The sequence below is a fragment of the Pogonomyrmex barbatus genome, unplaced genomic scaffold (assembly GCF_055798465.1).
Source record: "Pogonomyrmex barbatus isolate J1 unplaced genomic scaffold, ASM5579846v1 scaffold17, whole genome shotgun sequence".
In the NCBI taxonomy this organism is placed as follows: domain Eukaryota; kingdom Metazoa; phylum Arthropoda; class Insecta; order Hymenoptera; family Formicidae; genus Pogonomyrmex; species Pogonomyrmex barbatus.
The window spans coordinates 7,003,574-7,022,328 of NW_028297113.1; the positions used below are offsets into that span (position 1 = coordinate 7,003,574).

Consider the following 18,755-nt stretch of genomic DNA (forward strand, 5'->3'; position numbering starts at 1 on the left):
ATTTTATGTGGATATTCTCGCAGAGCCAAATCTCGATAATGTTGAATTGACGAGAATGAGTAGATATTTTAATCTTCTGAAATAACTGTATTTACGAGAAAGTTACATGATGTTAAGGAATAGAAAATATCATTTAGTGCCATATGTGAAGTATTATGCACGCTAGAGTGGCGCGTTTTTTTTTATCGTTCATTCGTAATTCGAGAAATCGACGACGACGGGGACGAAAGAGAGAGAGAGAGAGAGAGAGAGAGAAAGAGAGAGAGGCAAGATGCAGCTCGCGGGTCCAGACCGCACCGGCAGCAAGCGGCAGCGTCCCACGGTTTTCGAGGTTCAGCGGGGTTAAAAGGAATTATATTATCGTGAAGCGTTTGGGCGTGGGAGCAGGGAGCTCTGTGCGAAAGGATCCTGCACCGGCTGATGCACCCGCTGTACCCGCTGTACCCGCGAGTACCTTTCTTGCGTGCTCTCGAGTACACGCGAGTAGAACCGTATTTCGACCGACATACGTAAAAACGGACATACATCAGATAAAACATTCGAAAATAAGGAAAATTTTTAATTTTACTCTTTACCCTTTTCCTTTTTTCACTTAGAGTTTTTATTTCGAAATTTATGCGTTTTTCGATATTATAATTTTTAATCGTAATCCCAAGTCTTTTACCGGGGATGAGAAATACGTGAATTCACGATACTGCTCGGCGTCATCTCGAAAATATTCAGCGTCCCGTAACGAGTCGAGATTTCTTTTCTTTTTTTTTTTTTTTTTTTTTTTTTTTTTTTTTTCATCCACTTTGAATTCGTTCCCTTTGTTAAAACCGCGGGGAGTACTTTGCCGAGATCCTTAGCGCCCTCGCTCGTTCACATGGCTCCGCCAAATCTATATCCGATGCCAGATTGCACTCCTTCACGGACACCGGTCTCCAGAGGGAACAGATGAGCCGGTCCGCTCGCAGGTAGCTCGTACATGCAGCAGGTGAGCATCGTGCGATGCGGCGATCCTGCGCGCGAATTCGCGTGTGTAACGCCCGTACGGAACGCTTACATGAACATTTTTCACTTCCATTCCTCGCGATCAAATAAGGAAGTAATAATATCGAAGTGATAAAGCGATCGCACTCTCGGAATGTCCCGCTAATAACAGAGTAAACGTTACACTCGCCGCCGTACAACGACGGCACGGTGAAATCGTATCTCGTCATCTTTTATGGCGAGATAATGTCGAAAGCGCGTAAAATAATTAAAAATCATATTTTAAGTCGCCAATTACATCATCTGGAAATTTATTATTAAAGTTAATAATAAAAAAAGTTAATAAATTTCAAGTAACAGTGCATTAGATACGTCATTTTATCAGCTGCAAAATTATTATTATTACGGTATTATGATTACAATCGCATGTATGTTTATGTATGTAAATGCTTTTTACAAATAGCTAATAGATATATTGGATGCATTTCGTGCGGCGAGAGAAATTTATTGCGAGAAATGCGACAAAAATGTGACGAAAACTAGTGTCACCGGGATAAAACCCGTCACGACGTCCGGATTTTAATTCCATTCAAAATGGTTCCCTCGAGGAAGGAACCTTTTCCTGTTTCCTCCCACATTATGCGAGAAGGCAGAACTTGAAGAGCGCTCGGTGACCCGATTGTAAAAAATGGTTCCGATTTAGTCGTATGTACGTACACTGACACGCGCTCATTCGCGATTCATATTTTCGTCTGTTGCGTAGTAGCCGCACTCACACGAGCGAGCGAGCGAGCGAGCGAAATACGCGCGCATACACGCGCAAGTGCACGTGCACACACGGACAAGTAGTCAGGTAGTAAGATGGGTAGGTGGTAGGTAGGTGCATACGCGCAGCGTGGGAAGGTCCGGCAGCTGAGCGAGCTGAAGGGGCCCCAAAAAGCGAGCGGCTGCAGCTTCTTCTTCTTCTTGCCCCGTAGCCACCGCTGGCTTCTGCCAGCGGTCGGATCGGTTGGTCCTTCCTCCATCCATCCGTGGGAGCCTGATCCTTAGACACTCCCGGTTGGACTTTCTTTCTCTAGGACGCAACTTTGCAGAGTGATTCCTTAGGACGTGAAAAAGCGAGAAAAATTGTAGACAAAAGGTAAACTCCCTGAAAATAAACACCTTATTTATCTGAAATCTGACCGCCGGATGTTTAATTTTGGGTTCCTTCAGGTCTCATGTTTACGGAATTACACTTAAGATCAACCAACCGGAGCAACAGAAAAATTATCCTCATCACTCGTAACTCGAGCCACTTTCTTGTAATTTTCTGATATTTACAATTAAATATTTTTAATTAATCGATTATATCGATATCGAATGTATCAAAGGTTAATTTTCCAATGTACATCTTTCCGGTATATACGGTTTTAAGATCGAAATCTGAATTTATTGAAATTCAAAGCGGATCGTTCCAATAGCAAAAGGACGCGGGTGATTTCCGATTGCAGATGCGAGGCGTTTCGGTCAACGACGACGGCGAGGATGACGACGATCACGGCGACATCCTGTCCCGCGGGATGAAAAGCCGTGCGTTCGGTGAAGGTCTCATTATTAATTGTTCAAGTTCCTGTTCTCAAACAGAGAGATTAAATCCGAGGGGGACTAATCCGGCACGTAAAAGTCTCTCATTGTGTGTCCCGTCCCGTCCCGTGCGGCTCGTATATTCGTATACTCGTACGCACATCCCCTTCCCATCTCCTTCTGCACGTGTCCACGTCCACACACGAACGCACGACACAGCGTGGCAGCGTGGACGCGATCTCGACATTCGAATACAGGACAGGAAGCTTTTCCTCCCTCGCTCCTATACCTCGCGCTACCATCCATTGGGACCGTTCCGCTCCTTCCCTTCCATCCTCATTCCCATTCGCACTCCACACTCCTCTCCTGCGCTCTCGTTCGCTCTCGAGGGCCCGAAAAGAGACGCGCGCAACAAAAATAATAAAAAGTGCTTCCTTCCGTTCCGTCCTGTACATCTCGCATCTGGCCTTGAGCTCACTCTCTCAATCTCTCGTCCTCCAATCTTTCTTACATCCAATCCTTGCGAGTCCCAATCTCCTGTGTTATATATATATATATATATATATATATATATATATATATATGTATGTATATGTGTGTGTGTAGAATTTAATAATATTGATCAAATTTTCTTCTTCTTATAGATAATTTTTCAAAAAAATCTTATCCTTTGACGGTATTTAATTTAAGATTTATTGAAATCCTTTTTCTGTTATTTTTACAATCAGAGTCATTCATACAAAGCTTAAAATCGTGAAGAAAGCAGTATGACTATTTCCCACTTTGTATTTTCACTTAATTTTCATTTTCTCTATATTCTTCAAGTTTTTGCCGAATTTTGCTTCTCTTATCCTTTCTCTCTCGGTTTCCAACATTCGAGTCAAATATCTGGTCGGTTTCTGTCTTGCAAACAGCCGTACCTTCTGGTGCGCGCAACAACCGGCTGTCGGAGAATCTCTTTTATTATTCTGCGAGCTCCTTTTTCGCGGCAGACAGTATCCTTATGGTACAATCTGCGAAACGGGGTCTTCGGGCGAGCACTGGTACCTGCGCAGATTCATGGCTCACGATCGGCGATTACACGGTCTGCGAAAGTTATGGGGAACAAGCGATATTAAACTTCGATAAGAGTTTTGATTTGCTTCAGCATCGATCGCCCAAGGAGATCTTCATACGTTAATATAACAGATCGCAGGATTTATTACAAAATTCTGCGCGCTCGCGCGATCAGTTATAAAAAAAATACACGAAAAATTGTGTGAGAAATATTTGCTTATGTTCTTATTTGAATATCATATTTGAATATCAATGATAATTTATTGCCATGAATCTTTTGTATAACTTGGGTAAACATCGTTTGAAACGTCGAAGGGAAATCGGAAAGGGTGAAGAGATTTCAGAAACGCACAGTCATTTATACAGAGGATCAAAGAGAAAGAAAGAAGAAGGACAAAGGGGAAGATATCGTAATGACGGAGATACATGCGGAGGAACGAAGATAGTAGTGGTGAAACAAAAGAGAAAGAGAGAGAGAGAGAGAGGGGAGGGGCGTCGAGAGGATAGTAGTGGGCGGAAGTGGCCCGTACGGTGAGGCTGGAACCACCTTGGCTTCCGCTATATTGAGCGTTAAGGGTATACACAACCACCTTATCCCACTCGCACTCTCACGTGGCACACGTGTTGTTGTCACTCGCCGTCGCCCTCTACTCGGCGTCGTTCTACGAAGGGAGGCTCGTCGCTTCTCTTCGTGTCCCGAGAGAGAGAGAAAGAGAGAGAGAGAGAGAGAGAGAGAGAGAGAGAGAGAGAGAGAAAGGGAGTCCAGAAAAAGATCTCTCGATGTCTTCACTTCTCTCTTCCTTCCCCCGCCTCGTCACGTTTTCAAACTTCCCTCGACTTCCTACTACTTCACTCGGTTTCCCTTGACGCTCGGAAGAACTTCCGGAATTTCGTGCGCCCATTCAAAACGAACGGAATACACACGAGCGAAGAAACGAAGTTCCGTTCATACTTCGCGGTCGAGAGGCAGGAGCGCGAAATAAAGGCCGGCGACTTCGCTTTCTTCCGCGCTTCACTTCTCTTCGGCCCGGTGCTCTTTGTCGATTGGCGCTTCTTGTATTAACCGGAACCTCTCGCCGCCGAAAACAAAACCGCCGTGAAGAGAGGAATCGTGGACCGAAGTTCTCTGTTGTTCGCGCGCCGTGCTTGTGTCGTGAATTCGCGAGACACAGAGGGGTAGGGGATGACTTCCTGTTTACTTCTCACCATCACCGGTCGCCTCTTCGTCGTCGGCCCGCTGCAACGTCATTGTCTCGATAAACGGCGAATCGATTAATTAAACATCGTCGAGCTAAACGCCCGTCGACGATTCAGTTGTATTAATTAAGAATCAACGTATCTTGATGAATGATCGGAGGGAGAAGAGCGCGCACGCGATCAACGATGTCACGGTTCGTTACAGCGTGTCAGATGGTCAGTTTCACTAAATGGAATCGAATACTCGCTGATGAAAAAAACACGCCGGATCATTTCTACGCCTCGTTCGTCTCTTCATTTCCCCCCGTTGTCCAAGATAATTGATTTGGCGAAGGGGACGATGCTTTTTCCAGTCTCACCATCTGGAGTATTAAATTTATTTTTGGGTATAAACGTTTTTGAGAAGAATGATGAGTTTAAAATTATCTGCTATGCAAAATATGTATCAGATGTGAAAGATCTCATATTAAAAGTTGATAAAATTTTAATAATTAATAAATTTAATAATTAATATCATCAGCTACATCATGAAATGCAAATCAATTTTCCTATATCCTTTTATCCTTGAGTCCTTTTTGTCCCGACACGACATTCTTTGGCATACGCATAAAATACACGCAGCTAAGCGAGAACGCAGAGAACGACATAGAACGTTTACCTCGAAGGAGCTGTACTTTAGGAAAGTTGGCGTCGTCGCAGACGCTCATACGTAATGCCAGGTTGACACCGGTATTTTTAAATTCGCACAATTCGCACGAACGTCGCATACGCGTCGTTTCCACGCACAGCGCGCTCGATCTCAATCTTTGCAAATTTTGCGATGTGAATATAAGTATCAAACGGCGAATCACACGTAAGGAAATTCTCGGAATTTAAAGAGTTAATTAAAACGGATATATATACAAAACTTATTCACAACACTAAGTAACGCATTTACTTTCTGTTAGATTCGATTATTCGAAGGAATGCTTCTTAGGAATTCTAGTCGTCGACTAGCGATGGTAACTTTAATCGTCTCGACGATTCTTCTGTTCGGACATGAACACTACCCCGTACGACGATGCCGGTGATTAAGGCGACGGAGCGTATGTATCGGCTGTTTTTTTACCATAACAATGGATAGTTCGTCACAGCAGTAAAGGTAACCGCATTGTATTCCACGGTTCCCACACGCGGCGCGTACGTGACGCGAATTCATCGCGCTAATGGGAGTGCGTAGAACGCGCGCGTTTAAGCTCCTCTCTGTCGGAGGAGAGACGCCTCCGGCGCGAAATCATCAAAGTGGTTTCGGTTCACCGTCGAGTCGCGATTTGTAAGTCTGCGAGCGGTGATAATCAAACTGCATGATAACAAGTACGTTAATATTGAGAATCAAAGGGCAATTGGTATTAGTAGCCATAGGTAGCGATAAATGGAAAAGTGAGTTTATTCCATGATGAATTCAATTTTTCGGCTTAATGTAAAATTTAAGAAATGTCGAATCAAACGGCCTCACCACATTTTTGTCCCTTACTTATTAGTATGCGCGTAACGTATTTTCCCGAAAATGCGTATATACGGGTAAATGGAAATTACTTTGTCCGGCGTGTGACCAAATCGACCGAGACGATCTTAAAAAAAAAAAAAAAAGGAACTGCAGCCCCGTGTCGGCGCGTTGTTCGCATGTTGCTGGATTTTCGAATACCTACCGTGAGCCGTGACTCATCGCAGACTGAAAAGGCTGTTCATTAGCATTTACTCTGTGAGACGAGAAATCATCTATTCTCCGCGTACATCGCCAATTACAGGACGCGTGGAATCGAACGAACTGACGATACGTACAAAAGGTGCGATTTATTATCCTCTTTACTTTCGAGAAGAGAGAAAGAGAGAGCCTTACACGATCGCATTCAATAGTTCCTATTCGAAAGACCAATTAATTTCCAATTGGAACTTGGAGAGCGGCAGCTGCGTATCAGGAAAAGCTTTTCATACTCGATGTCTCATCACCCCTCCCTCCCGCTATTTCCCTCTTTTTCTTTGACCAAGGAAGCGTCTCGTTTTAAGAAGAAGCAGCAGGCTTCTCGACTGTCCCTCTCCCTCCGACGCGTCCTCCTTGTTTTTTTTTCCCGTTGTACCACTCCCACGGGGCCTTTTAGCCAAAGAAAACCCAAGAACAGATGCTTCTTTCTCGTCGTGCGATCTTTCTTTTTCTCGCTTCTTTCCTCCCTCTCCCGGTGCCGGGAGCAGCAGGCAGGTAAACGCGAAGGTTGCAGTCAGATGCAAATCGCGAGCTTTTCCGCCCTGATTCGCTCTGCTCGAGTACCTATCAAGGGATCATTGTCGTCCCCTCTCTATAAAGTCCGTCTGTGACGATCACGAAGGGAGTTCGCGTAAACATAGACAATGATGGTGTCCTAGCCTTTGTTAGATCAAGAGCATAGGCGTTTCTATTGCTACAGATCGAATCCATCGATCATTCAGGACCAGCCAGCTATATCGAAAGTTTTTATCATCGTTCTTATATAAAACTTACATCTTCTTTTATTTAATTTTCTCAGTACAAAAATAAAGATTTATTTTTTTGACAGACGGTAGAAAGTAGACGGAGATAGATCCATAAAATACTTCATCGGAAACACCCTGTGCCTTCCTGACTGTAATTACTGATCTGACAATTATCTTGCACCTTGACTCACAAAATTATCGCGGCGACCGATAACTTGTGCAAGTAGCGCGCGAGTTATTTGTTTAGGAAGCTATCTCGGACCGGGGCCCAGAGTGTAAAGGAAGAAATCGAGCTGTATCACGAGCGGGAGAGACATTGGCGGGGAAGGAAAGGAGTCCGAGGGAACGGAAGAAGAAGGAAAGAAAGAGGGCCCGATGGGAGAAACAGCAGCTGCAACAGCCGATCACGTATCGCGCTGGGTCTGCGACTCGTGGTGGGGGCATCGTGCCGGCAGAGTCACTCTGAGAGAGATTATTATCGCTCGTATCAGGCGCCTCGTGCACATCCGCCGCCCTTCGGTAGAGATCGGGCGCGTGGCACGCGTGCCGCCTCCCTACCACGCGGTCTGTGTCCTCCGAAGAGGAGAGACATAAATATTTCCGCATCTTGTCGCCGGATCCGACGATTGACTCGACGTCGCCGCAGAACCGAGGACGTTTCAAGCATCTTTCAAAGCAATTTGACATTGCGTTTCCTTGAAACTTGCCTATCGCACTTGGAAAATTCCCATTCCCCAATTTTCTAAATAAAAGATATTCCTTTTTTTTTTTTTTATTTTTATTTGCGACTTTTCTCGGAAAACTGCAGCAGGAAATTTTGATTCACGCCGTCAAGATCGTCAGGAACGAATCGCGACATTCGACTTGAGAAATAATCTAGAAGGCCCTGTATTGACAGCTGCGACAGGATTAAGCAACCGAGGCTGGGTGTCTTCTTGGACTCTCCAGGTGGAATCGAAATACGTGCGTCCACTTATGCCCTGAGGGACTATCGACTGGCCCCTCCCAACGTTCCGCGATCGACCCTCGATGAATCTTTACCAATTGCTCGGAAACCGCACAATGGTATTAAGTAGATCCTACGAAGGATTACGAGCCATTACGTGAATCACGCTGACCTGACGATGCGATCACATTAGATTAGAAGCCGCCATAAATACGTTCTTATATTTTTCGTCACGTACTCCCTGCCTCGTTACGATTTAATTGGGAAACGCTATTCTGGGGATAAACGATTTATTTCGCCGATGATTCAGCAAATGTCTCGATAAAACATAATTTTTTTTTTTTTACTTCTGAAAACTGTATAATCTGGTCTACAGTGAAATGTATTTGTAATTGCATTTGCAACCGCGCACGGTTATCTCTCTTCTTCAAGAAAGAGAAATAAATCGAGTTAAATTGCTATTGAAAATGACACCTAGCCTTTTTAGCTTATTAACTTTATTAACTGCTAGTCTTAGTACTCATCACTCCGAAGCGGCCTTCCGAGAAAATTTCACGGAACGACAGGTGGATGCGCGCGATTTCATGCCGGTGTAACACAGGCGGTGTTGTTTTATAACGCCAGATAGAAACCGGAAGGAAGGACCGAGTGGGAATACCCGAGGTTTTCTCTCCGCGCGAGGTTTTCGGACAGATTTATTCCGTTTGCACGGACGGCAAAGTTCTCACAGCCGAAAAAGCAGTCTCGTAGTGTTTGTTTGATTCGCAAGCACTCGACTTAATCCTTTTCCGTGTTTACTTTCCCAGCTCGGCTTTTCGTTGGTATATACGACGAGTTTTATCGCGGGTGCATTTGGGACTCAGCCAAGGTGTGCGCTATAAAGGATCTTCAATTTCACAAATTCGAATTAAACTCTTTTCCACTGTATTTTCAGCGAACCATGATAATTGCTATATCTCTATTATCACATATCGTGGCAATAATATCTCCATATCGTAAAAATATTATAGAGCAAAAGTAGGCGATCAGTGAACAATTGATGATAAGCAGAGATAAAGCTCTTGTAATTATATCAAAATGATACGCACTGTGTGCGTATGATGGGCATAATTTGTTATGATAATGAGAAAAAGATTCGGCCACACAATTGATCGAAATTATTGCGATCTCTCTAAGTAATGTAATATTAAAGTGAGCTCTCGTACAACGTGGCGAGGAGAGACTTCCGATTAGCATAATCGCTGGCATAAAATTCACGATGTTCGTATATCGATTAAGATCGACCGATCTGATCCCCAATGATTCAGCTACGGCCGCATCTCTACGGAGCACCGCGAGTGAAGCAACTGTCGTCGTCAGCTCGAGATTAAACTCGATAATATTAGCGAATTACCATACTATGCTTTCGCGTAACGAATGGAGGTAATTAAGCGTTTTACCGTGGGCTTTCGCCAAGCGGTTTCGTATGCCACAGATGCTGCGAAAAAAAGATATCGCGGGATTAAATTACGCGGCCGAGGGATTTCACGAGGGATTTCGCGTTACGAATTTTCTATATAGTAAAATATATATTGTATAAAATAAACCGCGCGTAAAATATTTAAAATTATAATTATAAATTACGTAAAAATCGTAATTAGGAATCGTGATATATATATATATATATATATATATATATATATATATATATATATATATTATTCATATTTCATATTTCAAATTTTCCTTCCTTCCTGTAAAAAAAAGCTGTGCTTGTTTAGAATAATAAAAGAAGAGATTTGGAATTTTTCGCGTAAAAAAACTATGTCAGGATGTATTCGAGATATAGAATGTAACACGATAGAGTGTTATTTCGGCTTGGCACGTAGCGTACGACGTGTTTTCCAAAGTTTCTCGTGCTCGTACGAAGCGGGTGTCGCACGGAATCGCTCGAAACATCAAAATCGCTGGTTGACACCACTATGCGTGCAACTCCAAGTAAATCTTTCGTTCCCGCGGGATATACCCGGTAGAAACGCAATCCGCAATTCCCGACGTAGTAGTTCATCGAGTTCGCTCTCGGTTCTTGCAAGAAAGTGCACGCATACCAGAGCGAACGGCGGCGGCAACGAGAGAATGCATGTGCTGCCGACCGCGTTGCGGTCTCGTCGGTTGCACGTAAACTCTTGCGCGCGTTTTATGCGTGCTGACATTATGTATGAATGAAAGAGCGACGGACGGAGGGAGCCGCGGGTGTTGTGTGCATACGTGCATACGGGCGATCGAGAAATATACTCAGCCGCGAGTAAGGGTATACGAACGCATAAACGTGCTTGTACGTGCACATACATGCGGCTCGCATCAACGCGACTCCTTCCTCGTTTGCTTCCTTTCATATAGGTACGTTGAGTTGAGAAAAGCAAAGGAAAATTTAATAATGTCTCAAAAATTCTCCCTTCTTCTTTCTAAACTACTTTCCTTTCCTTAATACTGTATTTTGGATGATAAAAAATTAAAATTAGAGATTTATTCGATTTCGATTGTAACGATAATACGACGTACCAATAAATTTGTGGTTTATTTCTTCCCCCATCCCCGATAAATAATATCGATACTCTATCGATCTGAGCATCTGGAGGCATCGACAAGCAAGGTGGATGCGGCGGAGAAAGAAGACACGATTCATGTAGAGTGAATAAGGAAAAAAGACGAAAGCATAGGGGACGATCGGGGCCGGAAGTGGTTTCATCTGGCTCCCCCGTTGGTCTGACCTGTTGAACCACCTCGTGACCGGAAGTACACTGTACAGCTACGGGCACCTCCACTCTCTTTCGCTCCCAGTCCTTCCTTCGATGCACAACGCGGTAAAGAAAACAACAAAGGCTTCTTTCTGCATACCGACAACTTATCACTATGTTTACCTGATTACACGACCCTGTGTGTGATTCTTTTACCTTTTCTGATTTTACCAAGGTGGTGATTTTGTTCCCACCTCCAATCTCCACGATTTTACATTTTCCTTCTTTTATCTTCAAATGTTTTTACAGCGGTAAATTTCAAAACGAAATAATTACTTTTTATAATATAAATTCGATTTTTAATCGCGAAAGAGATTAATGCTTTATTTATTTGGCAGAAAGCCAGTGATCTCTTCGATCTCGAATTAATCAATCTTAAAAATATGGTTCCCCTCTTCGGAAGGGCTATAAACATATCGAGGGGAGTCTTATTAACAGCGGCGCAGATTTATTAGCTGCGACGGCTGCGCAGCACTTGGCATGCAGACCTGCGAAATTCGGATGGAGGTGAGATAGGGGTGAGCCGGAGGGACGATTCCGCCGCTAACTAACAATGAGGGAAACATGGATACGTAGCCAAGACAGGTCCAGGCTATTGTATCCCCAGTACAATGCCTGCAGCCGGGGAGCAGTATACGCGCCATAATAATCTGTCACCCCGTGTAACATCGATGCGTATGCTGCACAATACGCGCTCTCTGGCCGAGAGAGAAACGGGGGGGAGGGGGAGGGAGAGAGAGAGAGAGAGAGAAACGGGGGTTCGCCACACCTCATCCATCTACAACGAGTTCCACAACGAGTGACGTCAGAGACTTTACGTAGCACGAGTTCGCCGAGATAGGATGTCGAAGAAATTGCGGCGCAAGTGTACGTGTGTGCGTGTGTAAGTGCGCAGTCTTATATCGAAATGACAAACGGAATGGACAATTATATTTTTAGATTTTTGTCATCTCGATACGACAGACAATTTTACGTATCGAACCTTTCTCTGGAAAATAAAAAAGAATATCGAAGAGGATTATATTTAAAATCACGTGAATTAATCTATAATAACGATGCTGTTAGATGATAAAAACATATTTTTTATTTAATTTAATTTGTAATAGGACGAGTGTTATTAAGTTTCAGTCATATAATAGTAGATAAAAATAATGAAATAAGTTCTAATTTTATTCTAACATTTTACACTCACGAGTCGGAATATGGATAAAGTCGAAGATTGAAAAGGAGGAAGCGCAGATGACGCGTAATCGCTGCCTCGGTGTATGCCGAATGTTGTATGGTATTAGGAAGGTGAACCCTTGAATTAGGGCAGTTGGCAAATATCCAGATTAGGGAGCCACCCCCTATGCGAATCTCGTCGACAGTCGGTTATTTCATGTTGGTCGTATCATGGAATTAAAATTTATCTGCAAAAAATATATATAGCTCGTATTGGATTTCTAATAATTACATTGCAATTTTACATTGCAATTATTTCTCAATTTATTGAAATTTAATATTAACAATTAATAATATTAAAAAATAATTTTCGCAAATGCTGTTAATATTAACTTTTTTAAAAAAATTCCGACTATGATAATCGAGATAAAAAACAAAATTATTTTTAATAAACCATTGATTTTGACTTCTCGTGAAATTTCGTTAATTGATTTATCGAGTTCATTCTGACACATATCGAATTTCGAAGGCTGATAAAATGGCCTCTGGCATATGCCCGAGATATTAAGTCGGCAAATTAAGTTTAAATATTTCTGCGAGACATTATGCGTTTCGACAAGTTACAGGTGCAACTCAGTAGCGAGCGCGACATAATTATACCAGCAATTTGGATACGTTGCAATTTAGGATACTCGATTTCTTAATTCTTTCGTTATATGCATCCTTGTTTCGCTGCATATAACGTAATTTCGTATATTTTACATTCAATTATTTACTCGTTAAGTTTATTATACGAGTTTTATATTCAAATAAATAAGAAAGTGAACCGGTACGCGATACATAAACGACTCATTACGCTATCGAGAATGATGCAATTGATTCTAGGTAAACGCGTGGTAATTTTCTACCACCTTATTTCACATCCATTCATCACTACTATCGTCCATTACTTGGGTAAACGAAGTGATCTTTTAGCGGCCGCCCCTCGACTTCCAGCGTATCGCGAACGAAGGAACCTCAGCTCGATGGGTCAGACACACGCTACGCACGTACGCGCCCTCGCACGTACGCACGTACGTTGCTCGCGCGCGCGCGCGCGCGAGCTTGTAAGAAACGTAACAGGCTTAAAAAGAAGGGTATGACGTCACGCGCGAAGTGGTGGCACACGGCGCGTGCCGCTGGTTTTGTAGATGGGGTACGAATTATCGTGGCGGTCATGGTGGAGGGGTCAGGAGAGCGATCGCGAGTTGTACCACCGTAAACGTGGGGCGCGGGAAAGCAGGAAGGGGAGGTGCAGGCAGGGGGCAGGCGCCCCGAGGTGTCCGCTAGCAGGCAGCCGAGCAAGGGAGCGAGCGTGCGAGCGGGCAATGCGAGCGAGCAGGCTGACGGCAGGCAGGCAGGCAGGCAAGAAGTCCGCACGAGTGGCTAGGGTGTCGTCGTACAGGGGCTACGTGCACGGTGGTGGGGGTGGGCGCGTGCAGCCGGCCTGCAGCTGCCTTCTCGCGTTGCCCCTTTTCTCCCCCCTTGGCGGCCCGCTGCCGCGTTCCCTCCTGCCGATACGATCCCCTCGCATCCCTCTGGCCCATCGTGCGTCGCGCCACCGGCGCAGCCGCTATCCACCACCCCTCTGATTCGGCCGGTCGCGAGCACAACCCCTCTCGACTGCTGGGCCGGGCGGGGGGAACCGGCGGGACCACAATTATAAGTAGGGGTGCACCCGGCCTTGCTACCTCCAGTTGAGGGTTGTACTTCTTGATGAGTACGCGCGCGCGCGCGCAGCTACTCGTCGTTTACCCCGCACACACGATCGCATAGGGCGCACGCGTGTGAAAGGAAACATATACATATATAGCGTGGGAGCATTTCTCGCAGCTGAGCGAGGGTGGAAGGAGGACGGAGTATAATCTCTCTTTCTCTCTCTCTCGAGCGAAACCGGGGCGAGCGAGAGATCGCCATCTGTCGTTGAGCCCGCACCGGTACAGTTGCCTCTGCGGTTATCAGTGGTTGTCGCAGGTGCCGCGGGGTGGCGTTAGTGCGGCCGGTCAGTGCCGCGTACGGTGCGATTCAAGAGGAAAAAGGAGAGAAACGCTTATACCTCGTCGAAGGGAATGAAAAAGAGATAGAGATACGAGTGAAACGACGAGTGAACAGAGACGGAGAGACCGAGGAGAGAACACAGAAAAGGGACATTTCGGCGTGGTGTGACTTTGCGTGCGCGCGAATGCGCGTAGCGTGCACCTCTTCTGGATTCGGATACTCTGGGGATCGAGTCGCGCCTCGAGTCGCGAGGACGTCCAATCTTGATCACGAAACGGTGTCTCCGATCGCCGGCACCTTTTCGTCTTTGCGCCTCGCTCTCTCTCCTACCCCAACTAGCCCTTTTTTCGCGGCCCTCTGCCTCCTCCCCTGTCCGGGTGATACGAGGTGAGGAAAGACCCCTTCCGCCGTGCGCGCGACGGGCGCATTGACTCTCTCTCGTTCATCTTCGATTCGTCACACACGAGCCGTACGGGCATCCTTGTCTCCTCCACCTCTACCACACCACTGCAGCCACCCCACCATTGGACCCTCTCGCTGTTGCCCCCTCCATTTCTTCTCCGTCGGCCCTACTTCGGCGCCCTTCTCCGTCACGGCGCTGCCGCCGATCGCCGAGGGAGTATTCCTCGCGGCGCGCGACGACGGGTGATCAGTGCGTGACTCGTCGTTGTTGCGGCGATTGCCGAGGACGAGAGAGCGTCGTAATTCGTCGTTCCGGCGTCGTTCCGTCAGTGCTCACTCGCTAACTGTAGAAAATATGATCGCGATGAGTTGCTCGTAACTCGTGCACGAAAAAAGAGAGGAGCAAAAAGAGATTCACGACGATCATCGGTAAGAGAGATAGAAAGAAAGAGGAGGATCGGCTTCATTATTCCCCAGCTAGATATACGCGAGGATCGTCGTTTCCTCCCGGCGAGTCTCTCAGCGCGTCTTTCGCCCACGGATATACTGGAATAAAGTGTGTCAACGGCAAGTGTGTAAAAAAAGTGAAAACCTGCTCGTGCGATATATATCACTTGGAATTTCATTTGTACGTAGAAATAGCCCGGTCCGTGGAAAAAAATCGTAATATCTGCCGCGTGACGCGGAGTGCAGTGGTAAACGAGTTGAATTTGGCCGCGATTCGGCGCTCGAGTACCAACGCTCGGCGTTCGTGCGCGCCTCTCGGCCTCGTCCGTTCCGTCCGTTCCGTTCGTTCCGTTTGTCGATTGAATTCGTTCGTCGGCTCGCGCGCGGCAACGGCTCGCTTACACCGACAGCGTATACCGGCCCGCGGTACGTGACTATGCAGCAGCCCCGCGGCATCGCGGCGAGACGCAGGTAACGCCGACGGGAAGGCGCGACGCGACGAGACGGGACGAGCAGCAGAACGCGCCGAGCGGATCGCCGCTCACATCCGCGCTGCCTCCGCCGCCGCCCGGGGAAGCGCCGGCGGCGTGTAAACACCGAGGGATACGCGAGGACGCGTCAACATGTGGACCACGATGCTCGTGTGGACGGCCGTCGTCGTTCTCCTGCCGACGCCTCGAGCGGTAAGTCACCACCTACCTCATCTCTCACAATCATCGTCTCCTCTCTCGCGTTTCATCGGCGAACATTTCAGCTCGACCCCCTCCCCCTCCCCCTCCTCCGCCCCGGAAATCCTCGCGTGACTCGAATGGCGCGCGCGAAGCATGTCTCTCTGTAGACATTAATCTCAAAGTTGGTTGAGGTCTAACCGATTCCTCGTTTTCTTCGAGTAGAATCCGAAGGAGACTTTAATCTAAACCGCGCTGAAATAAGAAACAACAATTTTGAATGGACAAGAGTTCTATCCCGCGTGATATTAACGTTATCGCAAATCCCTGCCGGGTACCAAGGTATCGTAAAATACGGGATGTACCATGCATACAAATCACACACACACACACACACACACACACACACAATATTTATATATATATATATATATATATATGGGACAGATTCTGTCTAATTCGCGGAAACGCGCATTCCTCGAAATTACGTTGTTGTATACGAATAAAGGGATTGTATCGTAAAGTCCGAACATAGTACTCGTCACGTGTTTCCGCAATTACTACATCGAGATGAGTTTGTCAACTTGTGTCGAGCTACCGACCTTGGGCATCGCGATTCGATGAATGAGCCCTGGCTCGACGATGTTCGGCATCCAAAACCCAAGCGCCTTGTGTACGCGGATGTGTATTACAGTTTAGCTCGCACGGATATCAGCATTGTGTTGAATGTGTATGGGAAAAAAAAAAAAGGGAAGGCACCGGCGGGATGCAAAAGATCGGAATAGACTCGACGTAATCGGCTCGCGTTTCATAACGATCCGTAACGCGTTCGAGACTTAGGATCGTGCACTTGCGCAAGTGCGATTGTGAGCAACGCGACACGGTTAAGATCGCCCAACCAACACCTCGACGTTACCCGTAAGTCCTACACTAAAAGGAGATACGAGGAAAGCGTTCGTGCGATCTTTGATCCCACCGAGTCTTTATTCCCCAATATTTAACCTTGACCTGCTCGACCGGACGACAAGGAATGACAGCCACCTCTCTGGTTGCTAAAAATCGAACAGCCAATTAAGTTAATTTCAAACGCGGTATGCAGTACCGAGAGATAATCTGACGACTGAATCAGTCGAATATCTCGAGAAACACTTTTCTCAAGAATACCGGGTGAAGAGAAAAAATTTTAAATTTCTTGGTTTGTTCAAGTTACAAATTATCGCGATCGTGCGTTTTTCTCGTACTCGTTAGACTTTTATCGCGTGTGACAGTCGCGGGGTTGAGAAACGACTCTCCTTTTTTTCCGTGATTTCTGTTTTCTTTTGTACACTTTCGCAATTTACGTTTTTCTTTTTTCTTTTTCCTGGTACATCGCTTCTCTTGAACGACCGATTCCGAATGAGTGGTGCATTTCGCGTATTATACGGCCCGCTTCTTCTCTCGGTTTCTTCTCTCCGCACGGATTCCGAGGGAATTCTTCCTGGGAGAGATGTCTCCCCCGGCTTCCCCCTTCTCTCCGTTCCTCGCACGTTCTTTCTGTCTGCCATGATCCTTCGCGCGCTCGACTACCTTCGTGCTTATCTCTTAGTAACGCTTTCTATAGTATACTATAATACTATATTATTTAGCGAAATACGCTAACTGCTCTTATATTCTTTAATTTTTTAAATCAAATTTAATTAGAAGCTTATATATATATATATATATATGTATATATATATATATAAAATATGTATATATGTATGTATGTATGTATGTGTCTAAATTCATAGTGCTGACAATGTTGTACGATACTCAGTATAGTTATTAATCAGTCATTTTCTATTTTTTTTCCTTTTTTTATTTCTAAAAATTCTTTGTTTTAAGATAATTCGATTAATTTTATTGTCTTATAATTGATCATTGATATCGTAAGTTTCAGTATTTCCCTTTAAGGAATTTTTTCAGCTTATAAAATCCCTTTCGCCATTTGAAAAGTTTTCTATTCGAGTCTCTAACGGCGTATTCAACGGTGCACCCAACTCTAAATCTGGATGCACTCTTTTAAAATGTCTAGCTCCGCTCTTTTCTCTCTCTCTCTCTCTCTCTCTCTCTCTCTCTTCCTCTCTATTCGTTTTTCTCCTCCCCGATGTTGCGCCTAACGATGATTTCAAACCGTGTTAGACTCGTTTCTCGCTCGTTTATTCTCGGTCTTCGCGGAAGATCTTCGTAAGAATCGATCATCGACGAGAGCGGAGTCCTTTGTTGTCCGGTGCGATGCCGAGGTGTGCATCATCCATCGGGTGTTGCGATCGCGCGGCCTCCCTCAAGGAGACACGCCTCAAAGGCGTCTGAAGGGTGGCCCGGGCGGCGAAAATCGTTTTGTGTGTGACGAAACGCACCGTCGGTGCCGTGCGTATCCGTAAATACGCGTGGCGGCCATTCTCCGTTCCCAGAATAACTTTCCAGCGCGCCAAAAATGAGATTCCTCATCGTGAGGGCAACGCCGAGGTGCACGGGATTTGTGTGCGTGCGTGCGTGCGTGCGTGCGTGCGTGTGTGCGTGTGTGCGTGTATATGTACGACCCGCTCGTTTAATCGTTTACTTTCGCGAGATACGGACTAACGGGACGGATCGCGACGAGTGCAATTGCATCGAGTGTCCCACTTCGAATACAGTGCACGATAGTGATTGGGCAAGGGAGGTCGGTTCTTATCGCTAGAAGCTTGTCCGACACCGAACACGACATCTGTGTTTAAGTAAATAAAGCCGGGGGGGGGGATCTCGGGCAGCTGCATTTTCCGTTGAACGCGAGGTAGATCATACGTATGCATTTAAATATATTATTCGTTCTTTTGTTTTAAAAATAGCCTATTGCCGCGAGAAACATTCGGTCGCTACGCTGTATCCGAGTACCGCTGTATCCGCGTACGAACGTTTATTTTTATCTCGCAAGGTCGTTATGGGATATCTTATTTTCCAAGCTTTTGACGTGACGGGATCTTCGACGCGATCGTCAAATATATATACGAAAAATAGTTTTGATTTAACAATACTATTCCG

General features: G+C 45.6%; 2 protein-coding genes across 2 annotated transcripts in view; one reads left to right on the top strand and one right to left on the bottom strand.

Annotated features, from left to right (window-relative positions):
• The window catches only part of Rpp20 (ribonuclease P protein subunit p20), a 107,993-nt gene that overhangs the window by 84,307 nt on the left and 4,931 nt on the right, over nt 1-18,755 (bottom strand). The window lies entirely within an intron of this gene.
• The window catches only part of Delta (neurogenic locus protein delta), a 44,486-nt gene continuing 38,837 nt past the window's right edge, over nt 13,107-18,755 (top strand). Inside the window, exon 1 of the mRNA XM_011645155.2 lies at nt 13,107-15,731. Within this exon, the coding sequence (XP_011643457.2) occupies nt 15,672-15,731 (60 nt within the window). The 5' untranslated portion in view covers nt 13,107-15,671. The remainder of the gene's footprint in view (nt 15,732-18,755) is intronic.